This window comes from Patella vulgata, chromosome 3 (assembly GCF_932274485.2).
Source record: "Patella vulgata chromosome 3, xgPatVulg1.2, whole genome shotgun sequence".
NCBI lineage: Eukaryota > Metazoa > Mollusca > Gastropoda > Patellidae > Patella > Patella vulgata.
Window position 1 is genome coordinate 45,546,315 of NC_065881.2, and position 19,548 is coordinate 45,565,862.

At 35.1% G+C, this 19,548-nt stretch overlaps 2 protein-coding genes across 5 annotated transcripts in view; one reads left to right on the forward strand and one right to left on the reverse strand.

Annotated features, from left to right (window-relative positions):
- Positions 1-11,626, forward strand: part of LOC126814603 (serine/threonine-protein kinase Nek11-like) — a 65,073-nt gene extending 53,447 nt beyond the window's left edge. Inside the window, exons 12-14 of the mRNA XM_056099421.1 lie at positions 4,647-4,904; positions 6,216-6,288; positions 7,038-11,626. Coding sequence (XP_055955396.1) covers positions 4,647-4,904; positions 6,216-6,288; positions 7,038-7,218 — 512 coding nt within the window. The 3' untranslated portion in view covers positions 7,219-11,626. The remainder of the gene's footprint in view (positions 1-4,646; positions 4,905-6,215; positions 6,289-7,037) is intronic.
- A 777-nt stretch (positions 11,627-12,403) lies between these two features.
- The window catches only part of LOC126814596 (acid phosphatase type 7), a 45,664-nt gene continuing 38,519 nt past the window's right edge, over positions 12,404-19,548 (reverse strand). For all 4 annotated transcript variants that reach the window (XM_050539855.2, XM_050539854.2, XM_056099422.1 and 1 more), the window contains 2 exons: positions 14,401-15,684; positions 12,404-12,669 (listed from right to left, as the gene is read on the reverse strand). In XM_050539855.2, coding sequence (XP_050395812.1) covers positions 12,476-12,669; positions 14,401-15,634 — 1,428 coding nt within the window. In that variant the 5' untranslated portion in view covers positions 15,635-15,684 and the 3' untranslated portion in view covers positions 12,404-12,475. The remainder of the gene's footprint in view (positions 12,670-14,400; positions 15,685-19,548) is intronic.

The following is a 19,548-nucleotide window of genomic DNA, read 5'->3' on the forward strand; positions in this document are numbered from 1 at the left end:
ACATTAATTAATCGCACTTTCATATTTTTTTCAAAAGTATCGAGCAATCAAACTATACTGTAAATTTCATCACTCTCTGTCAGATAGAAATCAAGGTTATCTTGTCCCAAAGCATCGACCAATGAAATTGCCAAGCTGTAGCTCAAAATGTTCAGTCAAGACCTGATGAACATCTACACCAAGTTTAAACATTCTAGCTCAATTAAAAGCTGGGTTGTTATGTTCCAGTACTTCATTATAACCAAAGTTATCATACCCCAAAGCTAGCTGACATGACGTAATCATAGAGGGAAAATGATATCACCCATTTATGAACAGAAGTATTGTCTGAATAGAACACCTTTATAATACTTCTATTGATAGTCTGGCTGTTTTTAAGGTAGTCAATCAGCAGAATAGTTTAGGAATCATAAACGAGTGAACCCATCACCTGTCCAGTCGAAAGAACTGACCTGGCTTGATTGGGGACTTGCGAGTCTGGATGCTTCCATTGTTTTTATTGAATTTTGCATTCTGGTTGAAACTGATGAATCCAGGTCTCCTCTATGTTTAAAAATCTGGCTAAAATTTTGTCTTCCTGGCATCATAAGCTTTCCAAAAATGTATAGTTTTTCTTTTATGGAAGACCGTGTAGCGGAGTTGTGTTTCTAAGCTAGCTAGAAATTTTGGCTGCAGGCCTACACCTCCCAAGCTAAATTTCCCTCATGTCATCCTGTATAGCAAAGGCATATGCCTGTCTTAATTAACCCAGTACTAAACACAATTTACTTGTTTAATTTTTCCAGCATTTTTCAGGATAGCTGATGGGATGCGGGTCAAGTTATGCCACTTGTCTATTTAATTATTTACCAGTGAAAAATCGAATTAACTTCACCAAATTTTTACTCATTATAATGATTTTTTTTTTTCTGTTCATATTATTTCTATGACATGTGACAGTGACTGTGAATATGAAAGCTTTAATATCTGCTTAGCAGATCTAGTTTCTATTGTTTTTATACGCCCACATTTTCACGTGGACATATATTGTCGTCAACCCTGTCCGTTCCTCCAGACGTCACAATTGTTTGTGAAAACTGGACAGGTCGCAATTGTTATCCGATTTCAATGAAACTTGAAATATAGGTTTATCACCCCAAGATCTCGGTTCCTTTCGATATTGGCATGTATCAGACTGTAACTTCATAAATTTTGGCCCCTGATTGTACGAAAAATCTAGTTTTTAGCTTGTGAACACTGCAGAGGTCACAATTTTTATTCCGATTTAGTTTAAACTTGAAATGTATGTTTATCACCCACAGATCTCAGTTCCTTTCGATATTCGCGCATATAGGACCATAACTACACGAACTATGGCCCCCCGATTGTATGAAAAATCGTGTTTTTAGCTTGTGGACCCCATAGAGGTCAACAATTTTTATCCGATTTTAAAAAATGTTTGAATATATCACCGTTACACCCTAAGGATGGTTGAGTTTAAATTACATAAAAATTGAACCGAAACTGCACGAATATCGAAAGGAACCAATATCTTTGGGTTATAAACAAGTATTTCAAGTTTCATCGAAATAGGATCAAAATTGTGACCTCTAGAGGTTCCACAACATTGATTTACCGGATGTTTACATTATTTGCTTACGAGGGGCGGCCATTTTGTCCAGCAGTTTTGTCCCGATTTTCAGGAAATTTGAACTCAACAAACGTTTTTTTAAATCGGATAATAATTGTGACCTCTAGAGGGACCACAAGCTAAAAACGTGATTTTTCGTACAATCAGAGGCCATAATTCAGGAAGTTACAATCCAATATGCGCGAATATTGAAAGGAACTGAGATCTTTGGGTTATAAATTTGCATTTCAAGTTTCATCAAAATCAGATCAAAATTGTGGCCTCTAGAGGTTAACAACTTTGATATACCAGATGTTTACACTATTTGCATACGAAGGGCGGCCGTTTTGTCCGGCAGTTTTGGTCCGATCTTCATGAAATTTAAACTCAGAAAAAATTACGGTGTAACGGTGATAATTCGAACGATTTTTTAAATCAGATAATAATTGTGACATCTACAGGGACCACAAGCTAAAAACGTGATTTTTCGTACAATCAGGGGCCATAATTCAGGCAGTTACAATTCAATATGTACGAAAATCAACAGGAACCAAGATATTTGGGTTATAAACATGCATTTAAAGTTTCATCAAAATCAGATGAAAATTGTGACCTCCAGAGAGTCCACAACCCATATATACCAGATGTTTACACTATTTGCAAACGAGGGGCGGCCATTTTGTCCGTCAGTTTCGGTCTGATTTTTACAAAATTTGAACTCAATCATCTTTAGGGTGTAATGGTAATATTTTCAAAAAAATTTTTAAATTGGATAAAAATTGTGACTTCTATAGGGTCCACAAGCTAAAAACACAATTTTTCGTACAATCGGGTCATAATTCATGGTCCGATATGCACGAATATCGAAACCAACCAAGATCTGTGGGTTATAAACAAACATTTCAAGTTTAAACCCAATCGGATAAAAATTGTGACCTCTACAGTGTTCTATGATGCAAAGAAGACCACAATTCCTGTCATTATATCCAAAGAAAGACAGAAATGTCAAATGCCAATAGCGATAAAGTGACCGTCGTTTGGGGCAATATTTCTTTTTAAAAGTTATATTTATATTTACTTTGAAAACTGCTGCCAACGCGAGGGACAATATTTGTGTTCTATTTTTAAAAAAAAATAAAAAATCTTAGAGGATACTTGTTCACATTATTTTACCATTATGACAGAGAAAAGTCATAATTTTAGTGAAACTGACTTCAATATTATTTATAGTAATATAATTGTTACTTTGTACAATTGGATTTTATATCATTGGAAAGAACACGACAATCTGTACTATTTGTAACAGAGTGTTTCTTTGTATAGAAAATATTTTTTTTAGTTATTTGCAATTTTGTAGATGGTATTAGGATTAACAATAATCCACTAATTGGCTTAGGGAGATGGCCCCTGCTGATTTAATGAGCTTAGGAGTAGGGAAGCTGCTAATCTTTTAATTGGCTCAGGGTTAAATGGGTAAATAAAACCTGTTTATATCCCAAAAATCTTGGCTCCTTTTGATATTAGCACATATCAGACCATAACTTCCTGGATTATGGCCCCTGATTGTACCAAAAAAATAGCGATTTTAGCTTGTGGACCCTCTAGAGGTCACAATTTTGATCTGATTTTGATGAAACTTAAAACATGTGTTTATATCCCAAAAATCTTGGCTCCTTTTGATATTCGCACATATCAGATTATGGCCCCTGATTGTACGAAAGAATTGCGATTTTAGCATGTGGACCCTCTAGAGGTCACAATTTTTTTCCATTTTTAAAAATCGTTTAAATATATCACCGTTACACCCTGATGATGGTTGAGTTGTATGCAAATAGTGTAAAAGTAAAAGTATGTAATACGAAGGTTGTGGACCCTCTAGAGGTCACAATTTTTGGCTGATTTCGATGAAACTTGAAATATATGTTTATATCCTAGAGATCTCAGTTCCTTTCGTGCAAGATTCGCTTATTTCAGTCCATAACTTTCTAGATTATGCCCCCTGATTGTACAAAGAATCACATTTTTTTAGCTTGTTCTCTATCCCTCTCTTTCAAAATGTGAGCATATCTTGCATGGCAACTGCTGATTTTTGTGTGTTCAACATTAACATACTTTGAATTGTGTAGGGTCTTAAGCTCTGTATTGGACCTTTATTCTGGAGGGAGCCGAGGTTCCCTGGAATTTTTCAATGTGGTTTCCACCTTTTCAGTACAGTGTCTAGTTGTTTGGAGGGTATGAAAAACCTAGTCCCTGTGTACACATTTGCGTGCAAGTAAAAGAACCCTTGACAAAATTTTTCTCATAACTGCACTGCATGGTGTATGCCATATTCCTGAAGCAATGGCCTGAGAAATCCCTCTCTGGCCATTGCTGGATTGGCTTCTGATACTTGAGCTTTTGAGGAAGTGTGTCTATTCTTCTTGTTCAATCAAATCTATCCCTAGTACAGCAACATGACAGCCCTTCGTTTAATTTGGGGTCTTCCCTAAATCTTTGGACAGTGATTTATGGTATTAAAGACGGTGAAAGTATTGTTCGTCTCCAAACAGTTTTGTTTAAATTGTATTCCATTTTGATAGCCTCGTTTGTCACACAGTTACTTTTCTGCAATATTCTGCTATGCACTGGTTAATTGGGCGTAATAAAATTGTGAGTCATGACGTAACGTTATGTAACCATATTATTATTTGGTCCAATTTGGAGCTGTGTTTAAAGCATACTGATATTGTTACGCATTTAGTTATTGGTTGGTAATCGGACTATTGACCAGTCATCATTTGGAACAGAAATTTGCTTCCATTACAGCAGTGTTAACCGGGATTTGGTATAATCCAACGAAACACTGCAAGGAGTATGGGCTAACGCCTGTCTTTTTATTAGTCCAGTCTGTGCAGAACTGTAGGATGTTAAACCCCATTTCATTTCCTTTATTCAGACATATTGGGATTTTGATTCCTTAGAATGTTATTGTTTAATGTGTGACAAAAAAAATGTTTTGTTTTTTATAATATGTTTATAATATATATGGTTCATTTAGGAATTCCAAAAGATCCAGATCTAGCTGAGACGTATTATTCTCAGTATGATGATGAATTTGAAAACCCAGAATCGCCATCAATCAGTACACCTGATGATGATGATGAAGATGAAAAAACTATTGTAAACAAAGGAAATACAGTTTATGAAAAAGCCAATTCAACAGCTGCTTGGGATAATGGGGAAAGAACATTTGCAGGAGATGAAACACAGGATTTGATTGGTTGTTTAGAGGGGGCATTACATTCAAATGTTAATGGTTAGTTACATATCTTGTGTTTGTGTTTCATATCTCCAAAAACTATTGCTGTCAAAATGTCATTTATTAAATTAAGATAAACAACAATGTTAAAAATCATTCACAAGTTACAAATATAATGATCATAATATGCATGCATTGTCATTAACAATGAAATATATATTATTTGTTGAACTGAAATAATCCACAAATATTCCGCAGTGGGTAAGATTATGGTGTGACCATCCTGAAATAACGTCAATCATTACTTCTAATTTGTACATAGGCCTACACTTAATGTCAGTTGGGAATATCTAGATGATTCAAAGTGATTAAAAAGGCAGGAATTTCTTAAAATACTCTTTATAAATGCATCTTGCAGTAAAGAAACGAAACCCTATGATTTTATAAAAACACAAATGACATTATTTACATTAATGATTATTTAAAGATACATTATGGGAGATTAGATTAAGAGCTGGTAGTTCTCACTATAATAGTTAAAAACTAGATAATGTAAAGGGAATCTGCTGAAAATTTCATTCAAATTGATCCACCCTGATTGAATTTTGGGCCTAGCCTTGATCATCATTACTAAAGTCAGTACTATAAAAAACATAGTCTCGATTATCCATTTTTTGATTTAATGAGAAGCAGCAGGTGCTAATCCAGTAAATTTAGCAGGCTAGCGATGCCGTCGAAAGTTGATTATGGTCTGGATAAGTTAATTAATGTCTAATTAATAATTTAGATAACATTTCAGGCATAAAGAAAGTCCTGCAATTGGCAGATTTAGCTCTGCATAATGTATGTTTAATATTTCAACTGGTAACTTGTTACCAAAATGATTTTGGTGATTAGCAATAGGTCTGTGCTTCATCAAATTTTGTAGCCAGTTTGAACAAAATCTCCAGAGATTTATTATTAAATCAAACAGTTGGTCCCTGCATTTACTATATTCAGTAGTTATTGACACAATTATGGATCCTGCTTCAAAAAATTCCTGTGGCAAGAAGGGTGACTAGCCAAGTTTACAAAGTAAAACTTGTTATGTGCTTACAAACATGCAACCATAAAAGATTTTTTGTGATTTTTGTTTTGCTCCCTAATTGGATCTACAATTTTGTCTGTCCACTCACAATTCTTGTCAGATGCAAGAGTTTCTGAAAGTGGTTTATCTCCTGTTTCTTCTATGTGATTTATGCATATTTACTCATAGGTAATATTATGGTTCCTAAAATTTGATCAATTAATACTAATAGTTTTTGTACAATAAATTTGATTATCAACTAGATTTTGTATATAATTATATGAAATGTATTTATTTTCTAGAAACTGTTGTAAATGATGATACAGGATTTTGTGGACCTGCTAGCCGTGAATTAAGAATACAAAATATGAGAGAGTATCCTTTTAATAAAAAAAAAACATGATAAGTAAAGTGTTAGTAAATGTCTAAAAATATAGATGAATTCAAGGATATCACTTTGATTTGTTCTCGGATTAAAAATTTGCCTTGTTTATAAATGAAATGAAATTGGGTTTAATGTCCTACTGCGACTGGGCTAATGAAGACAGAACCTTGTGTATAAATGTAAACTGGCCTCCAGTCTAACTAAGGCTAATAATATTAGTTATCCTACCATAATTAAAAATTTGTCATTTCTTGCACAGACTGGACAAATCTGATTTATGCCTGTGCACATAACTTAAGTCAAAGTTGCCTACCTGTTCAGTCTAGCGAAAAGAGACTACCAAGTACTTTGGTTGCAATCTTTAATAATAACCGCACATAGACTTTCGTAGTTAAATGTTTCAACGGAACATGGACTGCAAAAGCCTTTCTCCTTGCTATAATTAATATATTTAGGTAAGGAATTAAAATTGAAACAAAGAAATATATGTTAGAATACGTTAAAAAGTCTAATATAAATAATGTCTCTAGTGCACCCATCTTCATTTACACTCCATTTCATCTCTAGTACAGAGTATGGATTCTAAATTTATTTGATTTTTAGTTACAAGATGATATCAATTTTAGTTAGTTAATTCCCAGATTTAGATTATCATTTCAGTAATCGATATTGAAATTTAAATATTACTATTTCATATATTTTTAAAAATGTGTCTATTACATACTTAACAAAATTAAAGACAATGTATTAAAAAGCTTGGTGCTGTAAAATTTGAAGAAGTGTATGAATTTATTAAGAAAGAAAGAAGCAAAGATAAATTAAATACAACCAATATAGCGAAAGGTTTAAAGAAACTAGTGAAAAATGTTTATGATTGCTTTTTGGTGGAACAACTATATTTCTATGAAACAGAAACATAATAGTATGTTGCCATTAATTAATGAAAGATAAAGATACTGCTGACAGAAATAGATTTTATATTCTCAGGCATTATAGTTTAATATACGGTAATCAAATGAACGGTCATACATTTCTAGGTAGTCAAATTATTTTGTAGTTGGTGAGAAAGATCTCAACCTTTCTGAGTTGAGCTTTGAAACTTCTGACAGTAGAAATCCAAAACTATGACTGACAAGTTTGGACAGTTATTTTTTTCACTGATTTAAATCTGTATCTGTAGGGCCTGTATACCTAATAATGGTATGAAACATACATTTGTTACTGAATAAGATTTGACAAGATTTATTTTTATATGCAGTACTCATTGTGATTGGATAAACATGTGGAAATGGTCTATCTAAAACTAATCCAAAATTTAGATACTAATTTCACTGCATGTTTGTTTCCTTGTTATAAAGATTGAGGTCATTTAAAATGTGTTTAGATTGTATATTAATAATTTATGAATTGTTCAAATACAATAAATCACAAGACTTAGTACCTAGATCTACCATATTTATTGGTTTATATGTAGAAATCACAATTGAATGTATGTAAATTTGAAATAAATCTATTTTAAAGTTTTATTTTGACCTAATATCAAATTGATAAAATTGCAGTCCCTATTTACAGATAGCAGTTTAAACAAAAAATAGATTTCCTTATGATCAGTGAAAAACCAAATTAAAAAACAGAAACTGCTTGTTATCATATTTATCAATGTAAATCATTAAAGGTGATTAATATATTTATTATATAATTGTGATTTTTTGCTCAATACAACAAAAGTCTCACAAGAACTTATTATACTTGGTTGTGAATAGTTAATAAACAGGTATTTGTTGTGTTAGTTTTTTGTTTGTGTAAATCATTATCTCTGTGTGTAGTTGGTGGAAAAATTTATACTTGTATAATTCCATGTTTTGGGAATAATTTATACTTGTATAATTCTTTATTTTTGTAATATATAAATATTTAAAGATGCATTATATAAGAGCTAAATCTGCTTATTTTAGGTCTTTATTTTGGCTTCAAATGTTTTATAAATTATTATTTAGATATATATTCACATGAAAACCCTATAATCAACTCTCTAGACCATCAAATGGTGGAGACTTAACCTGATTTAAATATGATCGCCATTTAATGATTTAATTTTATAATGCAGAAACAAATTTGAGTCTCGATTAACATGTGATGTTGCCATGATAATAAAAAATCTATGCCACGTCTTATCAAAACTTCTCTTAGAATCAAGTAATTTGAATTAAATTTTCAATATATTAATTTTGAATTATCTATTTTCTATTTTGAAACTATTATGGCAAGAATGGCCAACACTTTATCTAAATCTTACATAATACATGTTTAAACTAATCAATAATATATATATTACATATTTCATTTTAATAATATCGGTTTTAGGAATTGAGATGTGAACTTTAATAAAAGGTATTATGAATTATATGACATAAATTTTGAAAGGTATTATGAATAGTCTGTGATATAATACAAGGTTTTCTTTTTATGATTTTAATATTTATTTCTACATTTCCATAAAGTAAAAAACATTCCAATTGATGCAGTTTCCCAAATATTTATAATGGTAAACTTGGATGCTCATGTTGTATTCCAAACTTATTTGTATCCATGATTAGGTGTTCTACACCATAACCTCTTCTGAAGATACTTCATCATAAGTAAATGCAGCCGAGCTGCAATGGGAGGTATCCAAATAGTTAAAATAATAAGACCTAAGTTGTAGATGGTATTGTTTCAGATTTGATTAAAACATGTGCATGGTTAAAACTGCTGAAAATGTGTAAACCCTGATAATAAAATCTGGTTATTTAAAGCGATAATTTCATATTTTCTAAGAAAGTCAAAACACAATTATTTCTATGTCTTTTGCTCAATAGGTTGTCAACTCACTATTATAAGATCATAGGTATTATTCTCCCACTTAAAAATCCTTTGACCCTGGAAATAATAACACAATTACCTCCCTTGTTTTATACCCCCCCCCCCCCAAAGGAATAGCTATCTTCAAACGTTTGAATTTGAAGTTGAAAATGATATTTTTGCCAATTTCTCAACTGACAATAGTGAATTATAGGATTAATAGGATTATTCTTTAACAAGGTAGGACTGTTAATAGATACCATCTTTTTTAAGGCTTTATTTTAATAATTTTTTAAAATATAACTTAAAAATATGAAATTTCAACTTTAATATAGACATATTATCTTCTTATGTTTATACCATTTAATAATTGTGTTTTCTTTATAAAATATCAGTCAATGTAAATCAAAATATTTGCTGTGAATTAACACAATGTTCATATATATATATCTATACTGAGACACAATAAAACACACTACTGATTTGACTGAAAGTGCTGGCAAGACATAATGTAGCTGAAATATAATTTTTGTAGCAAGCATGATTGTAGGCTTGACATTTAACGACACAAGAAAATCAAGAACAAACCACAGATGATGCCATAACAACTTTACTTTACACTAAGGCTTGTATGTGACATAGAGTAGGGTCAATTGCACAACCTCGTGGATTTTCTATTGATCCTTCCACTGCTTTAGACTTAAAAGATTCAAGTGTATCTCTCAAACGAAACATCATCAGTTTATAAAAGTGCTGTGTTTTCATTGCATCTCAGTATACCTTGAACTGACAAGATAGAGCTATGTTTATAGATTGCATTCCGTCCTGTCTAGAGAACAAGACATTATTATTTATGATATAATGGCGTTTTATTAATTTTAAAATTTATGTTTTTTTAATTTATATAGTTTAGAATTCTTAATTCATCAGTTATTCTTTTTTCAGAAAGTTTTTTAATGGGAATAATGTGAATTAAATTGTCTCTCAACCACAAGCATATTTTGCATATTAGTGAATGAATTAAAACTGTTTTTTTAAATACAGTTATCAATGGAGGGGTATACAGACAACTCATCCCAAAGACAACTCATCCCAAGACAACTCATCCCAATAAAAGACAACTCATCCCAATATAAAAGACTACTCATCCCAACTTTAAAACATGGGTAGAGTTATAAGACAAGTTATAAGACAACTCATCCCAACAAATTTAAGTGCCTGTTTTAATACAATTGCTTTCTTTGAAGACCACTCAGACCAAAACCAATCTGATTTTGTTATCTTAAATGGACAATAACACTATTGCTGGCTTGACAGCTCCAGAAAATAAATAAGAGCCTTATTCTAAGTACTAGATGTTTAAGTGTCCTACCGGTTGTGTAAATTATCCATTACATCCTATTTTTTTTGTCCAGAGGGTTCGAAAATATTTTTAAATCCAAGTCACATTTGAAAAGCTTTACGTTAGGCTTTTCAAATCATTTAGTTGAATTTTTCCAATTTTTTAAATTAGGTGCAAATTTTCTAAGAAAGTCAAAACGTAATTATTTCTATGTCTTTTGCTCAACAGGTTGTCACACTTACAAGTCATTTACACAGGAAATAATAACACAATTACCTCCCATGTTTTCTATTCTCCACCATGGAGTAGCTTTTTTCAACGTTTGAAAATGAAGAGAAAAATGATATTTTTGCCAATTTCTCGGCTGGCAATAGTGAATTGTAGGATTAATAGGATTATTCTTTAACAAGGTAGGACTGTTTATGGATACCATCTATTTTCAGGCTTTATTTTAATAAATTTTAAAAATATAACTTAAAAATTTGCTATTTCCGCTTTAAGATGAAATTTGTATCACCAATTAATTGGAATATTGTAAAATAGTACAATTTGTTGACCAGAATAAAGATTGGGACATATTATTCAGTTACAACAAGAGTGGTATTGAGCCTTTAATAAAATAATGTATTATTTAATAAATTGTTGATGTAATAAATAATTTAACATTATTATTTTTATAAATTGTTGATCTAATAAATTCTTATATAAATTGTTGATATAATAAATTTTTATATTACTGATTAATTCAATAAATAAAAAAAAAAACAATATTTGTTGCGGTATTTATTTGTAACTTGGAATGATTGGGTTTTTTAAAGTTGGGATGAGTTGTCTTCTAACTTGGGATGAGTTGTCTTTTGACTTGGGATGAGTTGTCTTTTATTGGGATGAGTTGTCTGGGATGAGTTGTCTTTGGGATGAGTTGTCAGGTATTCGATGGAGGAGTGTGGTAGACGGATACTTTAAATAAATTGTATACCCTGGTATGTGGACTATATTATATCAATTAAGATGATAATATTGATAGTTCTTTTTACTACAGTCATCAATTATATACGCAAAAAATCTGTATCCTCAAGGACGGTAATAGTACAAATGAAAATAATGTATCATATCCAGTACTATATAATAAAACGTTGAATTAATTTATGTGTTAACGTTTTCTTGGCATATATTCAAGTTTAACAACTGTTATTCCATATACTATGAAAAAGCAGGCCCGTAGCTAGCGAGGTGGGGGAGAGCCATTGATGGGCAATACGAAGCGAACGACCAACGTGCCCATATCAGTGTGGGCGCCCCATAAAGCCGAGTGACATTTTTTTGGCGCCTAGACGAGATTGGCAGGACGCCCAACCAATGTCACTTAGTTTTATGAGCACCTCACCAAACATATGGTTATATATGAGGCCTGCCCCAAATGTTGAGGCGCCTCATAATGGATCACCCGATTAACACCAAAACTTGATTGATGGAACACCCATAATGACATGATTGGTGGGATGCCTTATAATGATAATGTATGATTGTCGGGCCGCACATAATGCATAATGCCGAGTGACATTGGTTGGGCAACCACAACTTGATCAATGGGGCGCCCAAAATGGCATGATTAGTGGGCCGCTGACGATAAGATCATGGGCGCCCATAATATAAATGGCGGGGCACCCGTAATGCCGTGAGATTGGTTAGGCACCCACAAATGAATTCGTATTCCTTCCTTCCAAACCATAGACCGGGCCATCAAGTGTAGGTACATCGGCGCCTCCCGAAGCCCAACCGGCACCCCTAGAAGCCCATGCCCCCCACCCCAACGTTTTTGAGCTAGCTACGGGCCTGAAAAGATGCAGGGTCCGAACTCTGCCGACCCTGAAGCGATTATGACTGTGTTTATTCATCACAAGAATAACCGACAAGGCGACAACACAAAAATATTTTAATTATTATATGTAAAATAATGCAATGACATGTATTGTAATATTGTGTATTATTATTCAGACATCCAGGGAAGATGCTTTACTTATCACAAACTGGTCCACAATTTTCTTCTTGTTGCTGTTCATATATTGAAAACGGAGTTCGGTCTGCGTGGGTTGCATTAAAATATACCCGGTGTCAAAAGTTACATCGTCAAAAGCCCGCCAATCTACTTTTAATCGGAAAGATGGATCATTTAATTCAGGGTTGCCTGAAATAGAGAATGAATAATTCATATTCGTGTTGTTTTGATATAAAAAATTTAACTAATAATCGGAAGACTTATCATAATGCATGGGCACTCTGAAATATTTTTTTTTACTCCAAACAACCTTTATTTCCAATAAAACACATTTTTATTGTTTTTTCTTTCTTTTTATATGCATAGATGATTAATATTCCCTAAACTTGACTCTTTCTTTTAACAATTCTGAAAAAAAACCGGAAATAAATTGAAGAGTGATCGTTGAGTTCTGTTTACATATTGTTACTGTTAAAACACTAGATTTTTATGATGTTTTCTTTCTGTTTATCTATAGTTAATTAATAATTCCTAAATTTTACTCTTTTTTTTAATATACTCTTCCAAAAAACTAGGGGATATTCAGAAACAATAAAAAACTGCGGAAATGCTCTGCTGTTTTTATTAGAGGTAACCAGTGTATGTTAATAACAGGCCAATTGCCTACACATGAACATAAACAGTTCATATTGGCGGCTTATCTGACGGCCCCATTTCACTCGCAAAGATATACACCGTCAAAAGTGAAAATGGACGTTTTTGATTTTTGTCTTAATAATCCTCAGACATTCAGCAATTCGCTGTGGCATGCTCCCAATCAACCGTCCAATCACGATTTGGGGCAATCTGACCCATTCCTCTTGCAGTGCCACGGCCAATTCTTGCAGTGTTGTCAGTTGACGTTGACGTCGACGAACATGTTTCCCGATGAAATTAAACGTAACACACAAAAGTAAAGATACGCTAAACAGTAAATCTTATGCAAGAACCGATAGGAAAGCAAACATGGATAGATAAACCAGCACGCGGCAGTTTTCATCAACCCTTCCTTGAAGTGTCAAATTTGACGATGAACCCCTCCCACGAGTATGGCGCTATTGCGCGTCACATGTGCAGCTCAGTGGTTCTCTTGGGGCGATAAGTTCTTCATCTGTGAACATACTCTCAGAGCATGTCAAGTGTCCATGACTATTTATCATATCGCAACCTGCATAGGTATTTGCATTTCAATATCCCCTACTTTTTTTGAAGAGTATAGTTCTGAAAAGAAAACAGAAATATATGTATTCACTATGATGACAATAAGAGTTCTTTCTACAGTGGGCTATTAGGGAAATTTCCCTGGACGGTGGCACAATGGCCTATTCTTATTTTTAATTCAACTGCCTAGGATTCTTTATTGTGGACACCAATGTGTATATGAGACCTGTTTTTTGTCCCGTATGGAAGTGTAGACATCATTCTTGTCAGGCCTTCCATCCTGCACCATTGGGGGGCCACGGGGGCTAAGTGGGTAAGATGTCGACTTGGTAGTCTGGAGGTAGTTTGATCGATCCCTGCATTGGCCGAGAAAATTCACTGGTATTTTCCAGTGTGGTTTACCCTTGTCTGTGGTGCAGGACAGAGGGCCTGACAAGGACAGCTGTCTAGTCCTTTCAGAAGGAACGAAAAACCAAGGTCCTGTGTATACATTGGCGTGCACATAAAAGATCCCTTGGCAGTTGGAATTCGATATAAGCGTAGGCGGTAAACCATAGTGTCGCTGCTCAGGCAAACTTTAACTCACAGCACACTGTCATTATCCCAGTCGGAGCAGAGTACGGTAGGACATTAAACCCCATTTCATTTCATTCTCCTGCACCATTGATACGGTGAATATAACTTTCCACGAATGGACGCCATATTCACAAAGTAACTTACCTGCTGCTCCATTAACTATATAAACCGGTGCCTTGGGGTTTTTATAATCTAGCTGTACAGGTTTCAGTTTATAAACCGGATAAGATCGTTCATATTGATGATTGTGTCCAGCAAATACGACATCAACATGTTGCTGATATAAAAGATCCTCCAGGTAACTTCTGAACACAGGTGCTTCTTTCTCACATCGCTCCATACAAATTAATGAAGTGCAATATAAAGGTCGATGCCCAAACACAACAATCCATGGACTATTTACACGATTGCTATTGGCCTTTAGTAGGTCCTTTTCCATCCAATGGTACTGAGTTGAATTGGGCATAAAGTCGTGTTCAGTAGAAAATGCTACGAAATGAATTCCCATGTAGTCAAATGAATACCAAAAAGGGGAACCTGACTCACTCTCGCTGTATGGCATGCTATTTCCAAGCCAGTTTAAGTAAGCAGAAAAGTTATATTGACGTTCATGGTTTCCAGGGGTTGTCATATATGGTACATAAGCTGTTGCTGGTTGCAGAAGATTCATGTAGCTGACCCATATATAACTATTGTTATGGGTTTCACCTCCAAATTTATCAGCATAGCTGATATCACCAGCATGTACAATAAGCTGGAGGTTATCATTTTTAACGTGATCTGCTATATTGTTAGCTGTATCTTCCCCCCGTGTGACTCCGTGGTCCCCAATAACTGCAACAAATGCATCCGAGGAATCAATCACACCAAAGTATGGAGGACTTTCATTTCTTAGTTTATATAGTAATCTTTTCTCAGTATATTTTTTTTGCATTGTGAAATTATAAATAGGACTATAGCCAAATCTGATATCGCCACATTTATAATATACTGTATTACCGACGAATGCGCTAAAATTTAACCTTACTTTATTGAGTGTCATCTGAAACATCCCATCAGGATAAGTATATGCTTCACCTCCAGTGGTATAATTCAATACCAAAGCACTCTCCCCAAAGTTGCATGTTGGCTGAAAGTTTCCAGACTTATAAGGTGTTGGATTCAGCCATGTTACGACCGTCTGTTTTAGACCCGTGAGCGAAAGATGTATTCCTTGAACAGGTCCACTTCCTAGATGAATCTCTTCTTGGTATCTCAGAGCCGTTGCCTCTACAGAATATTCATTACCAAGTCCTGATCCTTGGAGTATACACCCACCCCCCAAACCTTCAACACAATAAACCAGCACAGCTAAATAAATTGCTATTTTCTGCAACATCGCGAGAGCTTTAGGTATTCACCACGATTTACTTTCTGGATTTCACAGACCTGTCAATAAAAAAAAGTTCAATAAATACGCTCGCTGGCTGAGCCATCCCGTACTGTAGATTTTAGTTGTGCTAACAACTTTTGATATAAAAGGCCCCAACTAGTTGCCGTCTATTATTATTTTAGCCGCTCTCGCTAGTCAGGGGGTTTCGTATGACTATAAAGGCCCGGACGCCGCACACGCTAACTGTGCCGCTCCTTGATTGAAATTTGAATACATGTGGATTGAGAAAAGTGGATGCGGGAGGGGGTTATAATAAATATTTTTTCAAAATCCCCACCTGTGGTTAAGAAAGGGGGGTTATAGAGTATCAAGTACTGCTGGCCCGTAGCCAGCTCGTAAAATTTGGTAGGGCTGGGGAATGTTTTGGAGGGTCTGAGGATGTGGCCGAAATCGCGAGCCAGAGCGGGGGGTTTGGTGGTTTTCCCCTACAAAATTTTGAAAATTTGGTGCTCTCTCCTTGCATCTGAGTGCATTCCTGGGCCTCAAATTGAAGTGCCTCAGATAGGGTTTTATGGCTGAATTTTCTGAAATTTCCTTCTTCGACTCCCACGCCGATATCATCTTGAGGGTAGTAGAGAGTGTCTTTTGATTTACGCGGAGAACTCTAGGCTGTAGTATCAAATTTCAAGTGAAACTATAGGTATTCTATTATTCTATTCATAGAATTACAGTATAGGCTGCACAATAGGCACCTTATGTTAGACACACTAGGCACCCACATTTTAGGCGCCCGTAGGCACCCTACATTGGGTGTAGACAAATGCAAACATTTGAACCGGGGCCTTGTACGCGAACAAATAAACCAGAGACTGTTTTAAACCTGTAACACGGGTATAAAAGGGCAGGTCCCAGGAAAATGGCGATACATTATGCAGCCTCTGGTACCATCAAGAGCTTGAGCTAATTTTGAACTATTTTTTCTTCCTATAGCGTAATGAGGTGGACAACCCCTTCATAATAACCCGCGCAGTTTGAAATTTGCGTGAATGTATGATTGACACAGACGGGCACTTGGTATCGTAGCAACAAAACAAAGCGACTCATGCTGGCGCGGCTCATTCAAATATCATCAGCTTTGGACATCAGGCGATGAATAGTTGGAATGAGGTGCTGCTGATCCTGATGCGATGTGGTAGACGATGTAGTCACGTCATTAGGAGACGATGGTCTCTTTCTAATCACAAATGCATCCATCGTCTTGTCTTCGTCGCTATCGAATTCTCAATCTCAAAATGTTAAAAAATGTTCTGCCAGTTAATTCTGCCAGTGCAAATGGCAACACTGGACACGAGTCGGATGCTAGGCTGGTAGGACTACACGAGACGAGAGGAGCCGCGAGTACGAGAGAGTGATGAGCGAGTACATATATGGTGGCTGATAGTGGCCATTTTAAATCTCGCCCTTTTCATAACGCGACAACACGACATCACGACAGTATTGACGCAATCATACGACACTAAATTCTGTCGTATCATCGTGTTATTTTTATCGTAACGTCGAGATGTCGACTTATTGTCCTAGTCTCTTTCTACAAGTCACAAAAATACAGCTGTACTCATTACATCATATATAGGCCTAAGTAGTAGATTTGATAAATATAAAAGAGATAGTAGGAAAACGTTGATTAATTATTTGTTTTCTCAAAATAATGAAACATTTTGTGTCCACTAGTGAATTATATTTGGTATTATATTAAAAAAATCTAGAATTACAATAGCAGGACCAAAGTGAGTTAGCTAAGTTAATTCCTTGAAGAAAAAGTGGTGTCGGGAGGTATCGAACAAGTAAGCATTCATTGCCATGTGTACGACACCCACCAATATTTATAGATGACTGGAGCTATAGTTTAAAAGTGATTTCAGAAGAGAGGGTGGGAAGGGGATTGTAAAAAAACCAAATCGGGTCACATTCTTTAAAATCACAGCATTATCATAGTGCAGCACGTCACCCCAATAGTTGCAGGAGTTTTTTTGAATGAGGTGGAGAAAACGATTCGCAGCCTGTCATTGAACAACTGGCGTGGTTTTGAATCCCCGGTTGTACGTGACAAGGTGTAGGGTCGCCTGTCAAACCTCGTGGGTTTTCTCCGGGTCCTCCGGTTTCCTCCCACTGCTAAAGACCCCTACGCGCAAACGATTTATTGAAATAAAATTAAACCATATGTTAGTCCCGAAATGACCTAATTTGTGTCGAGTGGACGTTAAACCCTCCCTCTCTCTCTCTCTCTCCCTCTCCCATTGACATCACTAATGGGATTGAGGCCTAGATGAGTAAAAATAGGCCCAGTAATATCTTCAACTATGAACACACTCTAAAAGCCTCATACCCCCCCCCCCCCGTCACCCAAATAGATGCAGGAGTTTTTTTTATGAGGTGGAGAAAACGATTCGCAGCCGTTATTGACCTTATCGCATATAGGCTTGCATCCGTTTGACACCACTAATGGGAATGGGGCCTAGATGAGTAAAAATAGGCCCAGTAATATCTTCAACTATGAACACACTCTAAAAGCCTCATACCCCCCCCCCCCCACGTCTCTTATTTAGTTTTACAAATAATTCCAGAATCAATAAAATGGTATCAATGATGTTTGATACAACTGGAAAATAATATGTCAAAAATTGATTAAACATGAGAAATATTATTACATATTGAATCCGTATCAGTGATAACGTACATTTACTCAATATGTTCCTTCCAATGGATCATCATTTAACATGAAACAAGGAAAGCAGCGATCGAAGAAAAAGATTTAAAAACACACACATTTCAATATGACAGTAGTGATTCGGTCATGCATTTACATTCGAGAGTGTCATGCTTTCTTTGAAAGTAATGATTGTGCCAAATTTGAACAAAGTCAGTTTATATTCGCGGCCTATAGGTAGAGTGTTGACAGATCAAACGTAAAAAAACCCAAAGAAAAAACCAGACCTATAAAAATATATTTCTAAAACTCTTTTAATTTTGAAATAATATTGTTTTCGCGTGTGCTAAGTGTTTCAGCGAATACATGTAGTTACAGAAAGGGTATTGTAGATTAAGACTATAGCGCATGTGCAGTTTCAAACTTCCGAGACGACAAGTCGACAAGTCGATGATACGACAAAACCAAACTGTCGTATCATCGACTTGTCGACTTGTCGTCTCGGAAGTTTAAAACTGCACATGCGTCATAGTCTTCATCTACAAGACCCTTTCTACAACTATTCGCTAAAACACTTATCACACGTGAAAACAATATAATTTCAAAATTAAAAAAGGTTTAGAAAAAAATATATTTTCATAGATCTGGTTTTTTTAAGGTGTTATCTGTCAACCCTCTGGTATAACTACAGACTGCGGAACTAGATGTTCAAATTTGGCATAATCATTACTTTCAAAGACAGTGTGCTATGAGGGAATATTGCCCGGGAAGCGGCGCTACGGCCCGCTCTTATATCGAAATCCAACTGCCAAGGGATCTTTTACGTGCACGCCAATGTGTCCACGGGACCTCGGTGTTTCGTCCCATCCGAACGACTAGACAGTTGTCATTGTCAGGCCCTCCGTCCTGCATCACTGACAAGGGGGAATTTTGTCGGCCAATGCAGGGATCGAACCAATCTGTGAAAAAAGTCGTCTAATATCTCTGTAAAAGATGACTGTTTTCAACACATGCAATCACGTCACGCGGTGTCAATCATTGGACCAATGGCGCGTGCATTGTTTATATAAGACGTAACTGCTTCGGGTAGAATGATGCCTTTTACTCATTTTAATACCCATTTACGCTACATAGGAAATATTTTTTACCTACAAATACTTCAAATGTCTGTATTTATTTTTCTAATACATAAAAAAAAATGTTTTAGAATTAA